At 36.1% G+C, this 23,762-nt stretch overlaps 1 protein-coding gene across 2 annotated transcripts in view; it reads right to left on the reverse strand.

The window, feature by feature from the left end:
* FMN2 (formin 2) overlaps positions 1-23,762 on the reverse strand; it is a 155,910-nt gene that overhangs the window by 96,935 nt on the left and 35,213 nt on the right. The window contains exons 5-8 of one of the 2 annotated variants that reach the window (XM_064708441.1): positions 21,821-21,879; positions 9,489-9,521; positions 4,637-6,342; positions 3,446-3,590 (exon numbers count right to left, since the gene is read on the reverse strand). In XM_064708441.1, coding sequence (XP_064564511.1) covers positions 3,446-3,590; positions 4,637-6,342; positions 9,489-9,521; positions 21,821-21,879 — 1,943 coding nt within the window. The remainder of the gene's footprint in view (positions 1-3,445; positions 3,591-4,636; positions 6,343-9,488; positions 9,522-21,820; positions 21,880-23,762) is intronic. The other variant, XM_064708442.1, reaches the window with a different exon arrangement.

Raw genomic sequence — 23,762 nt, forward strand, 5'->3', positions numbered from 1 at the left:
TAATAAAATTTATCCACAATTCAGGTCTAGGAAACTATGAGGACATGAGCAAAAGCAGATCTTGTTTCCTTTCTCAACACTGGCAAAATGAAGGAGACACAAACTGGGGGGAAAAACCCAACCCAGCAAAACTTGCAGTCTAAAAAGCTAAGTTTTGGTAACGTTATAACAAGGACTTCTAATGAGAGTCAGACCACTTTAATAGGTAGTAATGGCAGCCCCACCTACAATATAGCCTATAAAGGACTTTCTTTGAAGATTTAGTAGGCATTCCTGTTGAGTGAGCCTGCACACATTTACAGCAGCTGAGAATTTGATATATATGCATTAACAGAGCAAAATAAATCACAGTTTGACCCTAGCACCAAATAAGAGGTGGTAAGAACAAAATCAGCTGCATTCACAAATAAATGATAATGCTTCATTCTTTCTCTTTCTTTCAAGTTCTGGAATGGATTTTAGTGAAGCCTTCATTCAATGCTAGGTATAATATTGATTTTTTTAAAGCTTTATAGGTTTATATTGGATTACTTGCAGATGATCATGCTGAGAAAAAAATTACAATCTATAGTTGGGTAGGGTGAAATTGACTCATTCATTAACAAAGAACCCCAATCAACCCAGAGCCCTAAGAATAATTTTACCACTTAAAAAGTACTCACTATCCAGAAATTATTCTATAATTCATATCTATATACATACACAACAAACATATGCATGTTTGCACACACACTCTGGCTTGGAGAATGAAAGTCCTATGTGCAGAACAGCAATGTACTTCAAAATCATTAATCTTTCACCCACTAAAACATCCCAAAACTATCAAATCTTTCTGCAGATTAGCTAGAATTCCCCCTCCTGCCATGTGCAAAAATACATTTTTATTTCACTTGCAATAAAAACAGTTATATTAAAATCATATGTTTATATAGAGTACCAAATACTCTATACATTTGAAAGTTATCTGTACATTTTTTCATTACTATTTCCAGTGTTGCCAGTGCTTTACATCCAATCCATCTAAGCAATACATTCACTCAGCAGACCCTGCACATCAACACAAGGGGCAAAAACAATTGCCAGACAAGAGCTTTTTGGGAAAGCAGCAGAGTGAGAGTCCTGGTTCTCTTCTGTACAGTGCTTCTTCATAGTTCAACAGGTGACAAAACACATCTGCTTTGCATAACATGTCCCTGTAAAAATCACTACAGAAACACCATTTGTAAGATCTTTACAGCACCCGTAACTATCATAGAAGCCATGTGAGTCAGTAAGCACTTAAACAGCACTTGTGCGCCCTGTAAAAAACACGCTTGTGGAATTACAGCCTTGCTTTCCCCAAGTAACTGTTTCTTCTCCTAAACATGGATAGACTTCATTATCCAAGTGTTTACTTGATTAAGAGAATTCTAAAGAGAATTTACTATTGATTAAGAGAATTCTAAAGTAATGTCCTGCATTCCAAATTGCTGAGAGGGTCTACGTGGAATATATTTGTGGAGCTGTTCTATTTCAATTGTCTTATGGCAACACTGTGAAAAGCCCTAACTGGATTCTCACACATGAGTATTTAACTCTGACATCTGCAATAAATGATAGCTCTAACCATAGTTCTAATGAAAGCCTGTTTATCTGTTTAGTCAATCTTTTCTCCCCAGATACTACAATTCAACAAGTCAGACTTCTCTATTAGGCAATTTCTTTCTATTTTTGAGAGCAGTACATTTGTTTTATTATCAGAGGAAGAGAAACAGAATTATCTTCTGTGAATTAAGGTGGCTCACATGAATGTTTGTCCTAGGTGACAGCAACTACTTGATTGCCTTAAACTTCTGTGTAGAAATCTCTGTCAGAAAAAAACTTGTTCTCATCAAAGAAGTTAAGAACAATCAGTCATTTTAATTTAGCTTTCACTACATTTTTTTTAACTTACTGACAACAGATCTAAATTTATGGCATTGTAAAAAGAAGAAATATTTAGTATTAAAATCCACATCTAATGTTTATTCATAATTACTGTCTGTCTTTAAGCTCTTTGTATGTTACAGAAGTAAACGGCCATGATTTCCACTCTGTTGGGAGATTTCATCACCAAATCTTCTGAAATTTTCAGGGACACACAGCATCACTTTTGCATTCCTTTTTTAACTTAAAAAACTATGATAGTAATTAAGCTAAGCATAACCATTAAAAACCGGCTTTTTCTAGAAGATGGAAAGAGGAGCAAAGGTCTTGTACTTTGGACATTTACTGCAGAACAGCAAGATAGCAATGGAATCTTTCATTTCCTCCCATCCCACTTTGTACAGCCTAGTGCAGCACAGTGGTACGTGTGTTAGCACTGTCCTTTTCATCCATCCATCCATCCCTCCCTCCCTTGGGATAATCATTCTACCTTCATTACCAACTCTTTTGCCTGCTACGAGTTGTCAGCACAGTAAAGCCCCTGACCAAAATGTGTCTATGGGGGCAAGATCTCCAGAACCAAGAGGTGAACTAATAGGTCACATTCAGATATAGAGATTTTAAAGAGACCCACTTTGTATCCATATTGGAATAAAGTCTTGTGCCGCACTAACCAGCATGTCAAAAGATGATGGAAAGATCTGCCTAGCTTTGAGTTGAGTACAGGAACATGAAACCAAGATAAAACAAGAACCTTAATGACTTTTTAGGAACCCACATAAGACCATCCCCCTCTCTGACCTGAAAGTTTAATTGAAAATTACTTAGCATACCGCCACAATTTGATTTTTACACAAACACCAAGAAGATTACAGCCAAATAGTCATGTAAACATGCGGATTAAATTCTTTTACTCTGAGGTTTAAACTTCTACATTTTAAAGTGTTCTTCCTATTTTTATTATATTGAACACCAATCTGTCTCAAGAAACCGGTTTGATTAATGTTGGATTTTTCCCAGCTGTGCTTGTCATTTATTGTCTATATAAACTTCATATTCTTTATACGCATAAACACAACACAATCCTAAACCATTCTGATTGGTGTAACACTAGGAATTAGACTCTGAAGCATAATTTTTCTCTGAAGTCATGGCACTTCATATGCAAGTCATTATTTAATGTATAAAATTAATCAGAATAATATATATACTACTCCTTGCACATCTGCAGTCAATTTCAAAGCATCATCTATGCACCTAATTATTTTAGTATTATTTTTGTTAAAGTGGCTAAAGCAAAGATATTTTTAAGAAAATACATACTTGAAAAGTAATTTATGAAAAAAGAAATCTTCAGCCTTTAATACATACAGCTTTGAAATACATCCTACATTCTCTCCTTCTCTTAATTTTCTATAATGTGTATTTATATATGGTAACAATTCCACACCAGACATAATTCATCTCAGCTGCATGCAAAAAAATCTGTCTTTATGTAAAAAACAGCCTAGAAAAGATCTTAAATTAAATGAATACTCACTTGTTTAGTCTTTGTTTTTGTAATGGTGTCCGAAATGGGTTTCTTCCTCTCTTTAACAGCTGTTTTAGAAAACAGTTCTTCAAACTCATGATAATCTATGGAAGGCTCTTCAATTTTTTCCCACACAAGTGAAGCACTAGAATCTCTAAAGTTAAGCAAAAGACCTATGTATGGCAATGTCAAACTAAATAAGGTCATAAATGGAGGAATTAAAAAAAATAAAATAGTAGCAATTTATAAGTTGTTGCCTATATTGTACTAGTAGCATTTTGATAAAAACTACTGTTGATTCTTCCTCATACTTCTGAGTTTTCTTTTTTCATGTGTGATACTGTCAGGCTTATTTATATTCACCCACTCTACATGCCTAGGAATAAAAATAGGCTGTATATAGGCTATAAAATAAAAGGCTACAGACATGGACAGGAAGAGAAGTAGAAATAGACAGTTATTTACTGACCACCTGTGCAACAGTGGCAAGAACTTCCGAAGAAAGAATAAATTCATCATTAAATAACAGCAGATGAGTTTATAATTACTAGTTAGAGATATAAGAAAAATATTTATAAGGAAACTTTTTTCATGACCAGCAACGATCTTTTACAAAACCCGCCAAAATCATCAACAACTGAAACCAAGTCATATCAAAGCTATCAGAATCACTTTATGCAAATAAATTGCAGATTGAATCTGAGTCTGCTGAGTGTACAAGGTGCAAAAAGAAAAAAAAAAGTATTTCAAGGTCATTGAAGGAAGGAAAGAGAAGGATAGAATGTGTTCAGCATAGAGCCATCTAGAAGGAAGACATTACCAAAACTCGCAGACTGCTCCAGAGAGAGACCAATGCTACCTTGAAATTTGAGGGGAAATCACAAATATGACATTTTCAAAAACATTACCCAGAACACTTGGTGGCACACCATCACCCTCGGATCTCTTATCCACATGTGATATGTAGCCCCAAAGGACACTGAAAACGCTACCATCAAAGAGCTTCCATGTGCAAATAACTTTTGTGCGCTTCAAAGAAAATGGGCACCCTATTTATATATCCAACTACACATAAAACCCTGCTTGCACCCATGCTCGCCCAAAGGCCTACCTAGCAGGAAAGACTTTTGCTAATGATAAACAATACTATTGAGACAGTCATAAAGCAGAACCACCACTCTACATTACTCTATGACTTACCTTTTACTGTGGAGCTGAATTCTTGTCCAGTAAAGAGGCTTCATTGGCCGAGAAGGCTCTATTACATGTTTCCTACTCCCTTTCTCCTGATTCATCCCCATTGCAAATAAACCAGATGGTAATGGAGGAGGAAGAAAACCACAGCCCTGTGGGACTGCTGGGTAGCTGCTGCCCTGGACTGCTGCTGGAAGGGGTGGTGCACTTCCAGGCAAAGGTGGTGGGGCCGGAGGAGGCATCCCCAACCCAGGCAAAGGAGGGGGTGGTGGAGGGACACCAGCTCCAGGCAGAGGAGGCGGAGGGGGCACAGCTACACCAGGCAGAGGTGGAGGAGGAGGTGGAACAGCTCCACCAGGCAGAGGCGGAGGAGGAGGTGGAGGGGGCACAGCTCCACCAGGCAGAGGAGGTGGAGGGGGCACAGCTCCACCAGGCAGAGGTGGAGGAGGAGGTGGAGGGGGCACAGCTCCACCAGGCAGAGGAGGTGGAGGGGGCACAGCTACACCAGGCAGAGGTGGTGGAGGAGGTGGTACAGCTGATCCTGGAAGAGGTGGAGGAGGAGGTACAGCTGCACCAGGCAGAGGTGGAGGAGGAGGTGGAATGCCCCCTCCAGGCAGAGGTGGGGGAGGTGGTGGCAATCCTGCTCCAGGGAGCGGTGGTGCTGGAGGTGGTAATCCCAGGCCGGGCAGAGGAGGAGGTGGAGGAGGGACACCAGCTCCAGGTAAAGGTGGTGGGGGTGGAGGGGGAGGTGGGATACCCCAACCAGGCAGAGGAGATGGGACTCCTGCTCCAGGCAAAGGTGGTGGTGGAGGTGGTGGAGGGAATCCAGGGCATGGAAGGAGAGGAGCTGGAGGCAGCGTTGGTATCTCTCCACTTGGCAAATGTGGAGGAGGAGGGAGAGGTGCCATTGTGGCACCTGGGAAAGAATGGTCCAGGTCTGTCACTGCTGAGACAGCAGAAGAAGGGAGTCCTGAGCCAGGTAGAGGTGGTGGCAGTGGTAATCCTGCCGCAGACATAGGAGTAAAAAAGGAATGGCCATGTGCTCCAGACAGGGGGGCAGCCTGTTCAGTCGCTGGCAGTGATGGGGGAATGCTACATGTGGGCTCTGGGGGCAAGGAAGGGGGATGTTCACTACAAGTTACATCTACAGTACTTAGAGGCTGATGGGAAACTGTCATTTCAGTTGCTCCTTCAAATGCAAGGGACAAATCAACTTTGGGTCCTGGAAGAGGTGACTGCGGTATACTCTGTACTGATTGGCTTGCATCCAATGGCACTGAGATTAGCTTCGGCGACAGAATTAAGGAGATTTCAGAACAAAACGTGGGCTGTAGTTCTAGAGCTGTCAAGTTCTGAGTAGGCCCTTCACTTTTGCCCCCTTCTAAGTGCGGTGGTGAGGGTGGCTGTGGCAGTGCACTGGCTGAAGGCATTGTATGTGTTAAATAATCCTCTGTTGGTGACGTTTGTACAGATCTCGCCTGTGACACAGTCCTGGGTGCGGTCTCCTCTTCATTCCTTTGAAGAGTCACACTGCTGAGTTTCCCAGAGTCTGCGTGTGCGTGCTCATTTTCCTGCTCCCTCCCAGCAGTCTGTACCTCTGCAGCAGGAAATTGTTTCTCTAGTTCTGCAATTTTTGTCCTCAGATCCTCAATAGTTTGCTCAAGTTGTCGGATGACACTGGCACGCTCCTCAGATTTCACCTCAAAAGCATCCTTTCAAAGAAAACAAATAATAAGGTCAAACAAGGATAAGATAACATTCATCATCATATAAAAATTAAAGTTAGATCAAGAATATTAGATCAAGAATACTCTTATTCCAGAGTTTCAAAAATAAGCTAGTTATGTCAAGGCTTGAGAAAGTGAGGAATCATTTTGGCTAACTACATTTTAAGTGGAAGAAGACAGTTTAGGAAATTTACTTACTTATTTATGACAATACCTTTGTCAGTACAAGGATATTTTAGACTGTGATTACACTTGTCAAAAGCAAAAATGGGTAGCAGCCCCTCCCTCCCTGCAAATACCCTGGCTGAGAAAACAACCAACCGCTGAGCACAAGGACTACAAGCATTTGCCTGCACGTGGATATGAAGATATGGTGGTGGGAGGGCTCAGCATTATTTGAATTCTGTTAATTGAAAAAAATGTTCAGTGATTCTTTAAAGGGATCACCATGAGTAGCAGACTCAGCATAGTATTGACTGCTGCATTTCAATATGCACCTTAATGATACAACACAGATCAGAACACCACAAATGCTATCTTTTGGAAAACAGCTAAATCTCAGAGCTGAAAAAGTATACTTTTCTCCAGCCAGCATGACTAGGAAAAAAAAAGAAGCAAGAAAAACCAAGGGAGAACTTTCATCCTGCCTCAAATTGATAACACCACAAGAGACAGACTGTGATGGGAAAGATTCCTGCCTGGAATGATCATTCTGTATTTAACAGGTTTCATATTTTTTCCTCTCTTTCTCTAAAGCATCTGATCCTGCTTGCTGTAGACTGAGTAGAGGAACCATTAACCTTAAAGGTACATTTATTCCTACAATTTTAAAGAGATACCTGTGACAAACTGTACTAAAGATGATAGATATGTGCTTTCATCCAAACCAGCTAATAGAAGTAATCTTGTCCAAAAATAGCCATTTGTGCTTATTCAGGATTGATGAACAGGAGATAGACTTGACCTTACAACAAAAAGTATTCTAAAAATCAATTATTTTCTAGCTGCATACACTTACATGTACTTTTAGTATTTTTGTTTTCTCTTTCAATTAAAAATATTAGCCAGCACTTCAAGCATTTAGTTGGTCATGCAAGAGGTTTCACAAGTGGTTACAGCAAAACTTAAGTGCCTTTTTATTTCTTTTTACCAAACCTTATGCATCTCAGATGAGACCATAGGCTTGCTTAATAGGAAATATTTCAAATATTCAAATTATAGGTTTTGTGAAGAAACCTACAAATAAACATACAGTACGTGATATACCAATTGCCTTGATTTGTTTCAGAGAAACATTTTTCTCATCTTTTGACACATGAAAGTATTAAAAATATTTTTTCCCTGGAAAAGAAAGTTATAACTTCCAGCTGGGGATTGTTAATAAAACTGAATGTTCAATAATACTTAAAAAATGTTTCTGCACAGAATCAGTTTTCAGATATAAAATTTCAATTTCGTATTTATCTTAGAATTTCTAGTTGTTCTAAAGCAATCCCAGAAGTAAAACAGCAACAGCATTTAAACCAAAAATTGCTTGATTTTTAAGTACCCTTATCAAAAAATTGACAATCTCTTAGATTGTTTGAACTTTCTGAAGCAGCAGTTTGAACCAAAGGCTGGGTATTACAATTAGGTCTCCCTGCCACAGGTTGACAAAAATGTAAATCAGACAAAGGAACATGACAAAATGAATAGTGAAGGAATTAAGACAGACATAATAATTTACAGTGCAATAAGAAGGAAAAAAGGCTGAGAAAGACATTCCCATTACAAATTACTCATGATACTCAGCCCATCCAGTTTCCTTTAATAACTCAGTACTTCATAGCAACAACAGTTTTATTGAAGAATTTCTTAATAAAGGAGTAATACAATATTGTTTATCCCTTTGTTTCATCTGCTCTTATCCCCCTACCAGTCACCTGCAAATACAATAAGGCCTATCAGCTCTTCAAAAGGCAGCACTATCAAAGGAAATGTGTTGCCAGGATTATTAAGGCCACACACCAGTTTTCAGCTGAGATCAAATCCAGTTTCCCCAGACGGTAATTCTCCTAAGCTTCCATTTTATACTCTAAGAACACTCCACAAGGGTTTTATAGGAGATAGAGTAAATTCATTTCTGCCATAAACAAACTGCAGCCAACAGGATTAGGCACAATATTCAATGGCTCTGAAGAGATCTGCCTTAAAAATGGCTGATCTCAGAACAGTTTACTGTTTTAAAAACTCTTCTACTTGGGAGATTAGATTCAACTTCTAACAAGAAAAAGTAGTAATTCTTGAATACTGTAATTCTATGTTAGCTGCAGGAAAAAACTAGAATCCACTCTCCTACAAGACAATTTACCCTGCAGATTAAGAAGTTTCTTTCAGGAGCAGAACTATTTTAGAAAGATTTTTAAAAATTAGCAACGCAGTGAGATGAATTATCAGTTCAGACAAGAAATTAAAATGTCCTGATGAATTAAAGGGGCTGTTTAACCATGCCCTAAGAAGCAGCATTTCTGATATCCTTGAGATACAGAATTTCAAACAAGTGGGTGATTTCCTATCATGTTATACCTAACAATCACCAACATATCCAGTTTTCATGGAAACAGCATTAGTATGAACAAACAAGGCTTTGATGTGAATGAAGAGATATTTATCCAGAGGATATGATGTACTTGAATTTGTTTGGTCTAAAAAACAAGGAAACCAAAAGCAAAACAAAACACAGCCCCAGTATTTATGTGTTGCAGTAATTATTTTAGACAGACATATTTTTCATTTAGACTTTTAAGATGCCCTCAGAGTAGTTTAATTGGATTTTTGACTTTGTCCTATTTTAAAGTTGACCTCTAGATTTGAAAGGGCTTATCAAATAAGAAGGAAATCAAAGCTATATAAATCCAATCAGAAAAAAAATCTACTATTTTCTTAGAGAATAAGCAGGAGAATACTCAATTTTTCATATATGTAAAAGATGGTCAAAAGCTGTTGACAAGGACCAGAAGACTGAGATTAAAAAACCCACACACACATAATGAAAAGAAGCTTCATTTTCAATCCAGGGGACAATTCCACAGCAGAAACCTATGGGGTTTAAAAGAGATATGAGGAAACTCTGTCTTGCCTAGAGTTCTTACCCAGGACCCAGGTACTGTGGAACAGTCTTCTTTCTGTAAAGAAAGAAAGAAAGGTGGAAGCTTAACCCTTGCTTTATCCTGGTGGCTTGAGTATGAAAGAGCGAGCAGGAAAAACATTTCAGAGGAATGTGTGGCAATAGAACAATGCCCAGCATTTCTCACACAGGCTGTACATGTTCCATGTGCAATGAGTTGGATGCTCAGTCTGGGGCTGATCTCTTTGGGTTGCACTGATATGATTGTTTGTGCACGGATCTGGAAATATTTGCTTTGCTGGCTAAAGGTTGTACACTTGGATCTGCACGTGTACATTACATAGAATTCATTCCAATCCTGTCATGTTTTCCACATGTGCATTTCAGATGTCCAGCATAAAGCTGATCTATACAGACAGAACATGTCCAGGATCTTCAAACACGTAAAAGATCAGAGTGCAGCTACCTCCTTCTACAGAGTTGACAACCTAGTTTGTCAGATGAGTGACTGAAACCTATAGACCCTTCCATAACTAAATTTCTAGGCAGAAAAAAACCCCACATCTGTGAAAGTTAGCCCTAGTCTATGTATATATAGACATACATATGTGTCTGTACTCGTCTATAACTTCCTATCTCAGCTTTCATTCACTTACATGCTTTATGAACAGCCAAAAGGTATCTTTTTTTAAAATAAACATAATGACAGTTCTTATTGGTAATTTTGGCATATTTGAAAAAAAAAAAAAGACATATTCCATCTTGGTTCTAGAAGTTAATACCTTATGCTATTACAAGTCAAAAAGTTGCATCAGCACTTTGATAATTTTCAGCAATTTGTTACCTAGTGTCATGAAATTTCCCCTCTGGATAGAATTTATATTTAGATAATAGGATTATATTTGCTTTGATTTCTCTTTTTTTTTTGAAAAAAAACTTGACTTTTTAGTTTCTCTACACCACAATTCATGAATCAGAGTGTATGCTGCTACCCAGTTGCAAGACCACACAGGAAATAGAAGCATATAGTTAAACAGAATTAGGATGGCAAAATAAGGCCTCTCAGGTCTTCTATTAAGTGTGCCTGGGAGCACTTGGAGGTACTAGCAGTGCACAGGAGCTTGGAAGGATGCTCTTTCCAACTGCTTGTTAATAACTGCTGCTTTTCTACGCGAAGTGAAACATTTTTGAACGCGCACGCTCACCGAATGGCACAAAGTAGAGCCACAGTAAGAATTTAATTCAGTCAGAGAAATGTGATCTCTATTCAGGTTTCTCTCTTTAAAGCTGTCTCATTTTCAAAGCTACTTCTTGCAACTGCAGATCAACCTTAAGAAAAGGAGACACAACATTTAACAGGCATTTTTAGTGCTACAGTAATTGGCAAATGAGAAGTACTGGTGGAGACTTGATTTGCATTCAAACAAAATAGCATCCATCTAATTACTCTCACATTTCACTTAATCTCAAGGCTCATTGCAGCATTTTATTTTTACAGCAGTAGAAATTGAGTCAAAAGTTGGCTCAACTTTTGACTCAGGGAGAAATGCTGAAGGAGTAGAATTAGTATTGGATACTAGTTTCTTCCTCAGACTGCCTGATTAAAACTTTTCAAGTGAAGCTTTTACTATTCTGAGATTGCACATATAGCAACAAGGGGTACACTTTTTCACATTGGTCGATCTTTCTTCCTACAACCACAAGAAAGTGATGCTCCCCAGTATAACAATGAACAAGCAAGCCCTGAAACAAAAACAGCGTTGTGCATTGCTCTGTCTGAAGCCATAAAACTTATTTGGTAAGTGTGAGCTACTCCCACACATTGCAACAAATGGATACACCAGCCTGCACAAGGCTGGCAATGGACTAGGTAGCTCTTCCTGTCCTAAAGAGCTGGGACATGTCCAATCAACCCAGTGGTTTTGTCACACCTATCATGTGTGACAAAACCCCCCCAAACCATTACATGCAGAGATCAATAATTATTGACATTCAAATAGTTTAGATAAACTAACACAGAGTCAACAGGTAACCTATACCTTTGAAGAAAGATACATGCATTGCAAATGCTGACTTGGAAAGATGGAAGTCAGAGGAGCAAAGAGCTTAGATTCTTGAAGTTTCTGTTCCTGAACAGTTTGAATTCCTTATCCCTGAGCTAAGCATATCTCAGAGGATAAGATCTCAGTTCTTTACGTTACCCATTTAAATAAATAATCAACTTGAGATGCATCAAAGATTGAAAGAGTTTTCTCTTTTTAAGGAGTAACTCTTAATTTAGTTGGAAAAATAACCTTAGGTTATCCCCAGGTTTTACTATGATACAAACCTCAAAAGAATTTTCATAGACTGAAGAAAAGACAAGGTAAAATAAAATCTCACAGAACGACTGACCACCCTAGGAGATGCACAGGAGTCAAGTTTAATTACTGTAGTATTACATAGCATTACTTTAAATATTACATAGCATTACTTTAAACCTTCACAAATAACACTTGTGGAAGCTTAACCCTCAATTTTATCATGGTAGCTTGAGTATGAAAGAGTGAGCAAGAAAAAAATATAGAACAGTCCCCATCACTTCTCAAAGAGGCTGTGCATGTTTCATGTGCAATAAGCAATGTCCTGACTATCCAGGCTGAAAAACCAACCAAAATGTCCCTCTCAAATTTTGAATGTTTCTGTCCTGGCCTAGATGAAATTTCATTATTAGGGAGGCATGAAACAATTCATAGATAAGTAAGACTTCAAAAGGGGTTTACTATCCATTACTCGGTTAATTTATCTCAGAAATTCATTTAATTGTTCTATCACTCATCCAGTGTAAAACAAGCATGTAAATGAGACTGGGTACTGAAAGAAAAGCTGAACTTTATTAATTTTATTATAAAACTATGTTACCTGTTTCTGGTGCCTTTGATTTATTGTGCTGTGGATTGCAAAGAGACTGCTAGTGCAGATGAAAAGATAACTAGAGCCTAGCCACTTATGTCAGCAGCCTATAAGCAAGAGGTATCTTAAAAGTCAGATTTCCTTAAAAGTTTGGATAAAAACTGTCTGGATTTATTTTCTCCTCAATATTAAATAGCTTGCTGAAATGCCTAACACATGATTAATTGCTTCCTTTCTTTGTCACCTGTGTTTTTTCTAAAGTATTTCAACTATGATACCAAAGTGTTTGGGTAGTTTTCCTGTGTATCTGGGCCAAGGCAACAATTCATCTAATTCTGTTAAAACATAAAATCTGGCATACCTTGAACATTACTGCCTTGACACATTAGAGAAAGGTGTTGAACTTTTTCACACCAGACTTTTCCCTGGTTTTCAATTCCACTTGAAATTGTCCAGCAACCTAGAAAGCAGTCACTGTGAAAACTAGTTTATTATTATTTTCATGCTGTTTATATGCATCAATTGTAAGCTTTTATGCTATAAATCACAATATGGATTCTATGAGCCAAAATGTGAACATTAATGGTTTAAATTTGAAGGGCTTGGAGCACCTTTTAAGCTCTAGTGGGGGAGATCAAGAAAGGTGAAGATTTTTCAGAAGAACTTTGCCCCATTCTGATAAGCAACTGTCCAGAGTATGCTACTTCTGCACAGTACTTGCCCATTTCATCTAAGAGTTCAGCCAGACCACAAAATGGGAGGTTCACATGTTGCTTTTGTCTTAAGCTTCCAACAGGGAATAAGCAGCAAAAAATATCCACAGTAAGATTAAACATTTATAGATATACTGAAGCACAAGCCCACTACTCACAACAGAAAAGTTTTGGAGAAATGGAAAGAGAGCCTCCACAAATATATCCATAAACATGCTGCAGGCAGGGGCCTGAAAGTATCTCATCTTCTTTAACTCTTTAAAAGTGTGAAAGTCATATTAGAAATGAAGCTGTATCATTTTGAGTGATAGAATTTTAAAAAAAGGCAATCAAAATCAAGTAATCAAAAATGAGCTTTAAGTATAGAGAAGTTAATTAAAATCTTTCTGGTATCATGAACATTTAAAAAAACCCCGATTTGTATATTTAGAAAAAGTTGAATAATCATAGACAGCAATTGCACATTCTGGAATATGCAAGTTAGTTTTTATGAATAGTTTTGGCCTACCTCTCTAAAGAATAAATATGAAGAAAAACAGGTATTCAAAATACAGAAAAGGAAAAAAGTGATTTTACTGCTTTTGTTTATACCAGCTTAAGATGGAAAATGTAATAACTTTTGATCTAAATGTAAGTAGAAGATAAACTGTTACTCTACCTTGTATCCGAAGAGTAGAAATTATTCTCAGCCTTACTTGTGAGTTCTCATTTAGGTTTGGCAGTATGTAATTTTTCCTTTGTTTTTAAATTATTTAGGGCACTTTTGAGGTAAATGAATACTTATTTTTACTAAGAAAAGCATTTTTTATCTCCCTTCTACGTAGAGAACATTGTAGAAAATCTCAGGATTTACACCACTAAAAGGTAGCACCTGATATTTAATGACAAGGGAAATATAAGAAGAACTTTAAAGAGTGCTCACTTTTGTGTGGAGGAGGTCCCTCAAATAGTTTAAGTCCACTTGCCAAATTAAATGTCCTGCTAGGAATGCTACAAGAAGTTTTCACATACTGATATGTACACATACACACAGACTTACACACATATACTTTTTCAAACTGCTTTCCTGTATTTCATGTAATTTCTTAATCTGTTCTCTTCAATTTCTGTGGAATTCTTTTTTAAAAAAGCTTGAAACGTAAATAGTATAGTACCAAAAAATATTCTACGTAATCCAAGTATAGGATGTTACCATTGAACAAACAAAATCTCTGTTTTCGCTGGTCTCCAAAAGATGAGAGAAATTTCTTAAGTAAATAATAGAACTTACAGTACAAATTGTAGTTTGGTATAAAAGGAGTTTATGGATTTTCATCTGAAATAGGATTTATGGTTTAGAGAATTTAGGTAAAAAATTGTATTTTAATAATTAATGAATACAGCTCATAAATTTTGCTCTAATCAGGAATTCATAGATGGCATAAGAACTACCTCAAATTTATCTATTTTCATGAGCAAGAACAGTGAGAAGTCAGAGGAGAAGAGAGTAAAGAATGCAAACAGAATTTTCAATAAGCATATAGCTATCATGCATTTGCATTCACTGCTCCCTAAGGGAAGTTACAGTGCTCTGTTATTATTTTACAAGAAACTCACTGTAAAAGGCAAGAGAAGAAATACATTAATGCTTAGAATCAAACACAGACAGAAAGGTGATAATTCTTTCTATGCAATCCCTGTCCCATAGTTCTCCTTTTTCAGAAAGTGAAAGTCTCTCACATTATAGTGAGAGGATTGCCAAACAATTCTTGTTAAAATAAATTATTTTCTCATTTTTACTGTCATTCTCCTTTTCCTCTCATCAATTATTGCCCAAACCCTAACACTGGTGCTGCACATCCAAGAATTTGTACCTAAAATGACAAAAAAACCCCATCTTGGTCTAAGTATAAAGCATAGTCAAAACACAAAGAGAAGAATGCCCATTATGATTAAAGGATGTAAAATCTATTCCTATTATTGTTGTTGCTATTATTAATAATATACATTCTCATAAAATCTGTGATGAAGAAGCTGTGAAATGAGATTAGTTGCAAGAACTTGACCCACAGTTTCTTAAGAATTTTAATCAATGCCTGAAGGTAGTAACTCACAGGAAATACAGGTTTTTACAGCGCACATATTCATCTCTTTTAGCTGTTATCAAAACAATGCATCAGAAACAGATCAAGACTTACCATTTTACCACTGACTAGGCAAAGCAGGAAATACATACTACCATTACCTCATACCCTTGCTCAGAGATGAGCAAAGTCCTGAGAAAAACCACCAAACATGAAAGCTAACCTTGCTTGGAGGAGGGCATTAGTGGAAAAGAGTTTGTACATCATGACCTCCTAATGTTCCACTCAACACTGAACTGTGCTATGATTTTTATGTGTTTCAGATCTATGATATATGTCTGTCTCAATAAAAGTAGAAAAAGAGAATAAAGAATCTTTGAAACTAAAATGAGCACAGAAGTAAAACTTCATCTTGACACGAAGAACACAGATGAGAGAAAACAAATTTTAGTCTCACCACGACTAGGAGGAAGAGTGCAAAAATGTGTTATTGTAACTCCACTGAAAAGAATAAAATGTATTGTTTCTTTTAAAAAGGCAAACATTGCCTTCAAGCAAAATAACAGAAGTCAATCCAAGTATTGTGAAGTCTGGATATAATACAAAACACTAATATTTGTTCTGAGAATTAACTGCTTACATTTTTCTACCACACAGGCATGGCATTCTATACTCCTGTTTTTTCATTTAAATATGTAGTCTGTGATTTATATTCCATGTTTTTGTCAATTAATTATGTCCGATGCAATTTTTTCCCTTTTATTTTTTTTAAACTTCTGCCTCATCAAAACTAAATAGAAGATGAGTTCACTATTGTGGTTGAAGAAACAAATTTTATCTTCAACAGGATATTGACCTATTTGCTTAAATGATACTAATTCATTTATAACTTTTTAATTATCACTTTAAAGGAAGTCATCCATGAGGCTGGTAGACCAAACCAAATGTTTTCATTTCACTGGTTTAAAAAAACCCAACTAACTAACCAAAACAATAGTGACAAAGCAGTGCTTTCTAAATATTTAGTGTTTTGAGGAGTTGGGAAGGTAGAGGATCTGCTTTGAGAGATGCTCAAATTGCTAAATCTTGGTTTGATTAAACAGGGCAAGTGTATGTACATTCTAAAGGCTAAGTTATTAATTAGCAGAAAGCCACTCCTTTGACTGAGACAAAAAAAACGCACTGTAGGGTGTCTGCAGGACCGCCTGGGAATTAGTTGCGAGTGCCTTGCAATCCGTTCAAAAATACTTAACTGCCATCTAGTGGCTGAGTAAGCAGAATTTAGGGCGTCCTTCAGACTGTCTAAATAAGTACTTCTTCCCTCTCTTCTGATATTTCTATTTGTCTTCTCATCCTTCTTTTATGGCCAAAGAAACCCCACCAGCATCAGATGACAGTATTTAATTGCAAAGTTGCTACTAGCCATGTGGGAAGCAGCACAGACTGGAACAGTCAGTCTCTATTTAAGCTGTGTTAAGGCCTCAACTCAGAGAATATCACTTCATATTTCAAAAAGTTTAGTTAATTTACCTGCTGCAGTTTTAAGAAATAAAACATCTATTTGTGCTTGTAAGACTTTCTGAAAACAAACCAAAAAATAAACCTGAAAATGGCAGCATGTTTGAACTGAAAAGTAACTTCCAATATTAAGAACCTAAGAATTCCATCAATAAAATTTCAAACTTCTGCATAAAATTATGTTTCATGAACGTGAACATAAAATACTTGATTTACACTTAACTTGTCCTGGAGTTCCACAAAGTTAAATTCCCATTTACTGCCTAAGCAAAACATTCTGCATTTCAGCAGTTCCTATGACCCTGGCAGTAAAGGCTCTTGCTAGGTTTGTATCACCTCATTTCCTACAAAATTTTTTTCCTTTCTGTTTGTTTCTGATAAAACATCATTTACTCTGAATGCTAACAAGAAAACACCATCTACCTACATTGCTTCCTGAAATTCAACTGCTTAAAGTTAAGCTATCCCAATTCTAACCTAGGACCTACAATTAGAATGTAAGTTCCTCCCCATCACTATATTACAAATCTGGCTTTACATTTTGCAAGATAAAAAACGCCTGAGGAATACTTCTGAATTTTTTTAACTTTTTGTTTTCTGAAATTTGGGTATGCTGGCATGATTTTGTAGAAAGTTTACATTGGTACCGTTGTTAAAAGAAGAAATACAATTCTATTCAGTTGATTCATAAGGAATCCAGAAATATTCACTTCTGTCATAATCCTTTATTTCCTCAATGAGACAATCGTATAAGCAGATCCTTTTGAATATGTCATACATATTTTTGGTTGGATTTTTTTTACCCAAGTATGTAACTTATTTTTCCCTGCTGAAATCTACAACTCTGGCAGTCATATCTTTGTAGGAAAATAATTGTTTTAGACTAACTGCTCATTGCTTCCTCAAGCCTTCTCTTCCCCCTTACAAAAACTAACCTGTCAAAAAGCAAAAGGATGGAAGGGGACTGACACTTCTTCACTTTTTTTTTCTTAATAAATATCTCAAGAAAGAACACGCAGAATCAGGCAGTGTTAAAAATGCCACAGCCACAGAGCTGTTTGCGAGGCAACAAAGAGTTCCCAATTTTCCTCAGGTTTCTGTTGAAGCCAGTGGTTCACTAGTCTTGTTTATAGTTAGTCTATGATAAAAACTGTGTAATACCAAAATAAAACAGGTTTTATACCAGACTACAAGTGTCATAACAGTCTAAGGCAGGATTATAAAATCTCACCTTTTTAAAAATTCTTTTTTGTATTTCACTGTTTGAGACTAATCTTTTGTCTACTTCTTTATCTTACCTTCACCTATAAAGAATAATCTCTGAAACCTCCTTTAAGAGAGAGTTTGGGCAGCATGCATGTTTCTGAGACAAATTCTAGTGGTGACATTTTATAATAATGAAAAGTAAATTCCAGTCCCACCAATGTTTTATACTTTTTAAACAGACTGATTATGTGTTTATCTTAAAGGATTTCAGAACCTTTTTTCTTGTATTACTAAGTGTCAAAATTGGAACGTTTCAAATCTCACTAAGCTATTGCCCTAAGGAATTACAATAAATCATAGTCAAAAACTAGCATATGAACAAAGGTTCCTACTGAGAGAGAAGTTACCAGTAAATTGGGGTGGTTAGGAATATTCTAAAGATACAGTCCACTAGTCTGTTTTTATTAGGCAGAAAGTATCTTCAAGATGGCAAAACCTGGCATACAATTTATTTTTTTAAGATTAGCATTGTCTCCCTATGATATTGCTGGAAAGTGTGCCAATAGAATGTGCAGTAGAAACCCATCTTCAGCACCTCAGAACTGCCAAAATTTTGTCTGGTTTCAGTACCAGCGGAAGTACTTGGAATTCCAAAAGGGCATATCATTTTGGTTGAGGATTTATTTGTTGGGTAAAATGTGGTGAACCAAACCAAGCTAAGACAGAAACATTATGAGCATAAGAATTTTTTGATGACAAGCTTTTCTGATGTAAATAGAGTTTACACTGACTATTTAAACCATCTTATAACCAAACTGCTATAGACTGCAACAGTTTGGCAAATCCTCCTCTCCTGAGGTGGGATTACAGAGATAAGGCATAAAGTGGCATGAAGTATTTATTATATCTGGATGCTGACAATTAAATAAATGTAAAAAGGGCTTTGTTTTTAAAATTGTGTGGTCCACAGAATAGACTCCCATCACAAATGATCAAACATAGAAAGTTAAAATAATTTCATAATATGGTAGATAAAACAATACTTTTAAGTGCCTTTTGAACAACTTTAGGTTTCTGGCTCTGTAATGTCCCACTTCTCACCAAAGCCTAGTGTACCTGTACTCATCCTACAATTAAAGGATTTTTTTTCTTCATCTTTTTGCTAAGAATCTATTTTTACCTACCATGGAAACAAAATCAAGCTACTCTGAAAAGTAAGTTAAAATGTACGGAAAAGTACGAAGATAGTACAAAAGATCAGGGGTACAAACAGAACAGAAATTGGCTCTTGCACAAAGTACAGCTGTCAAATTTAAATATCAGGTTTGAATCTAGAGTTTCTACATTAGAACGCTCAATTTTTCTCTTCTGCTTTCACTAAAGGAGTTAAGGCTAACAAAACATTCTCTGTTCGTACTGGGAAGACTAAGCAGACATCGTTGCTATTTGGCATTTTAAAACTAGGACTTGAAATGGCTGCCAACTTTTCTTACTTTTCCACTGCCTAACAACTCCTGTATTAAAAGCAAGCACACCCCCACATCCTTGTTTTTGTAGCTGTAATTTAGAAAAAATTAGATATTTTGGACTCAAAAAAACACTCTTAAAAAAATGTCCAGAAATTATGCTGTAAAATATTCAGATTATATATACTATTGTAAAGATAAGGAAATGGAGAGGGTATGTATAAAGAAGCTCCTACAAGTGACAATGAAGTGTACAATCCAGGCTGTATTACTTGTGCCTTTAAATTAAAGTTATTCTGATTCTTTTTGTTAATTGTTTATCATAACTGAGATAATTTATCAGCACATCATGCTACAACTGTGTTCTGGCCAATAATCTTCAATTATATTAGTAGTATGCGGGAAATGTGTTTTCCCAGAGAAAGGAGAGGGAAGACTGTAAAAAGACTTAGTTGATCAATTCAAATTTTAAACTAGAGCTCTCTCATTTACGTATGAAAAGGAAAAGAGAAAAATCACCTGCAAGGCTAACTTCAGCCAACACCTACTTTTTTCAGAAATTAAAACAGCAGACCACACAAGAGGGTAGATCTCTAATAAAAACATGTTCATCACTTAAAAAATGTACAGATAACATGAAGAATGATCTGATTGCAGTACAGGATTTACCTAAAAACATAATGGCCATGCTATTTTCTAGATGTTTTTATAGATTGATGTAGTTAAATACTGATAGATGATAGATAGATAGAATATGCTTGACTGCTTTGATCGCTACAGAAATAATTTAAACATATGACAACATTTTATCCACATACAGTTCCTCAAAAGAAAAAAACTGTGGACCCTGATTTTTAAAATAAACCAGAATGATGATGACATAATACAGCAAAAAACTTCACTTTCTATAAGTCAGTTGATCCTGTTAGTCCTGCAGGTCATTGATGAATAATAGTATAGAATGGAAGAAGTTGCTGCCATAAGGGATCACCACAGAGAAAGAGAGATGGGGATCTCCTAAACACTAGCAAATGGAATTCAGTGATTGGACAAAATACCTGGCTAGTCCTAAAAATAAAGAAAAGCTCCCAACCACAAGTAAATGCCATTCAAGTGATCATGCAGTGCTCAAAGCTCCTGGTTAAACTTCATTCTCATAGGAATTCTCAAAATACTTTTTTTTAATAGGTAAAATAACTGCATATTCATAAACCTATTTAAATTAATTACATTTCCAATAAGAAAACCATTTATATAGGTAATTTCTTGCAATGAATTATAGTACAAGAGACTGGGTAAATCCATTCCTTTCATGCAATAACTTCCTGGAAGTATAGGGAAAAATGGCTATACCATAATTAATAATTAAAACCATTGTTAGGGAAACCTGGGTGACTGAAATATAAAAATATCATGAGAAAAATACACTTTAGGTTAAACTTAAAATACCAGAATGAAGTATTATTTTGTAATATTATTTTAATTAATGAGCTGCAGTTTTAAAATGTTCCATACTATGAAGTTAGAAGAATTTAGATAACCAACTAGCAGAATTCTTTACAGTTGTTTGACAAGGCAAGTCATAAAGTTAGTACACATACTCTCCCCACCCATGGCTCACAAAATATGTGATCAAGCCCAAATGAAATTTGTATGTCTAATGATCCGTAGCATGCATTTAACTTCACATTCCTTATTTTTCCCTGAAAAGCAAATTACTGACCATTTTCACAAATGCTGCCTGATACAGTGATGCTTGAATTGTCCTGTCATAACACAAAAAGCTCCAAAACAAATACCAAAACCCAAAAAAAACCTACCAAAAAACCTTAAACCCCACAACAAAACGCCCAGCAAACCAAAAGAAACACAAAACACCCCATAAAAGAAAACCAAAACAAACACAAAGAAGGAAACAAGAGAAACAAGCTGTGAAACAGAGGAGGAAGAAAAGAGATTCCAAGAGTTTTTGGTTGCTGCTTGTTTCAAACCAAGATTTCAGGACTTAGCCTTCCTTCTAATGACTTCCAGAACAAGTGAATAGTGTTATTCACAAGACAGACCAGACTGTCTCCATTGTCCCAGCATTACATTATCTCCTTTTTAAGTTCAGCATGCCCTCTAAACCTGTTCACATACTACCCCTGCTGTAAGCTTGAGGAGAGAGTCAATAAAAAAATCCCTGCCACTATCTTTTTCATGCACTTTTATAGATTAGCTATTATAATAAGATATTTTATAACTATTCCTTACTAATGCCATCATAGGGTTAACTTAGTTTTGAGTAGAAGATGACATTTTGTAATAATCACTTTAGGCAGGCATGAACCTTCAATCCTTACACCTGCATCCACTGTGGAGCATATAAAACACCCTCACTTTGGAGTTTTTTCATACAGAACATTTAGTACACAAAACTATTTCAAAAATATCTGAAAAGAAGTAGTGCTTCCTGCCCACTTTTAAAAAAATGATAAAAAATTTCTGTTAGAATCTTACCTGTGCCTGCTGAACACCACCCTCTTGCTTCTCTGTTTCTAGGACTGTAGATTTCAACTCTGAATTTGAAAAGAAGATACAGATTTTAATATTCTGTAAATAAAAAAAGACTGATCTTTAAAAATAAGCATTAAGAAATTCATGAAAGGAGTATAAAGTTAAAAATAAAAGAATGGTACTGTCCCACTTCCCAAATTATCCCAAAAATTGCCTGTCCTTAAAATGGATGACTCTTTCCAACTATGTTTTCCTTTCTTTCACTACCACAGAAATTTGAAAACTCCACAGTGCTATAGGTACTAATATATATCTTAAAAATAGATCAAAACATAAGACACTCCACGGCTAGATCCTATTTCTTATTTTAAAACCAGATGACTTTTCTGACCTTAAAGAACTACACTGTGTCTCAGTTTCCTTGCCCAATAGGAAATAATCAGGAAAAGGAAAACAAACAATCAAACAACTCCACAGCAGCTACATCGTGCAAAGATCTTTAATCAGTTTAGGAGCTACAGCTAATGGTGTGTCTTTACTGATCATGGCCCAGTTATTTACACATAACAAGAACAGAATTATTTTTTCTCTACACCTGCCCAGAGATTATATGTGTGGTGTCTTTGCTGTATGTTTAAAGGTACCACTATTCAACAGGGAAATCTCTTGACCATTTGCAGAAAGAGTGAAACAGCTGTGAACTAGAGCTTCGGGATTCATAATTTTTGGACACTTGGCCTCCTCACAGCTTTCTGACAATCCCAGCTGTCGGGAAGTGAGACACAGAAGGAAGAAGTTTAATTGCAAGTGTGAGTTTTGTCACAAGGCTTGAAAATTTACAAACCACAATTATTTTACCTGGTTGTGGATAAGCTGCACCTAGCAATAAATAACTATTCATTTAGATTTTAGATTTTTCTGTGTTTGAGAGAAATGTTAGTATCTGTTTGATCTTTGCTCACAACAGATTTATTCTATGCTGATTTTCTATTATTAGACATGCACCCACAACACTGAATGTTTTCTGCCATTCAAATTAGCATACCTCCCTTACATAAAAATGCTTAACAAAACAGGACCAGACTGCTCCTATCTATTGATCAATATTAAACAATTTGACAGAATTATCTAGCTTATTTTTACCAAAGAAATGTTATCCTTCTAAAAAGGATTCTAAATATAAGCTGAAGTCACAGTGATCTGTGCAGTTAACTTTAAGGTTAGTGAGACAAAATTTAGAAATAAAACCCACTTCCAGCAGAACAATCCTTTTTGTTAAGTAAAATGAAAAAAAAAAACCCAAACACTACCACCACAGTTGGAAAAAAAAAGATTCAGGAAAAGAGTGCTGTATGAGAAATGAAACCTTTTCTTTAAAGCAAATCAAACAAATTTTTTTGTTTGTTTTTTTTTTTTTGTTTTTTTAATATACTTTTTTTTTAAGAGACTAACTTGGATTTCAGGTAAACCCAGACTGATATTTAGTTGTCTGAGACTGTTTCATTTTGCAGAAGTTGGATAATCTGTGAATGTCTTCACAAGTGGTTAAACAGCCCCATGGGAGATGGGATGATTCGACTCTAGTGCCTGCTTACTTGCCTTTTCCTGTGTGTCAAGTAGAGTAGTGTCATCAGCAAAGAATTAAAATAATTGAATTCAAATACCCTGTTGACTTTAGATTTGGGCAATGTGCTGAGATGTGATAATGGTGGAGTGAAATTCCATAAGAAGAGACAGGAAGAGATTGGATGTTCAAACAGAAAATTAGTCCCATACACATTGATCTTACTGTTGATGTTGGCCCATTTTGTCCAAAACCTTAACTGAATCCAGAACTGAAAAATGCATTTAGTATAAGTATTTGCTGACTTGAACCCAAATTCATATTAGATATTTCCAAAAGTCTGTTTTTAAATAAATAACCAACCTAAAATACCAAACAACA

Source organism: Zonotrichia leucophrys, chromosome 3 (genome assembly GCF_028769735.1).
Source record: "Zonotrichia leucophrys gambelii isolate GWCS_2022_RI chromosome 3, RI_Zleu_2.0, whole genome shotgun sequence".
Classification (NCBI taxonomy): domain Eukaryota; kingdom Metazoa; phylum Chordata; class Aves; order Passeriformes; family Passerellidae; genus Zonotrichia; species Zonotrichia leucophrys.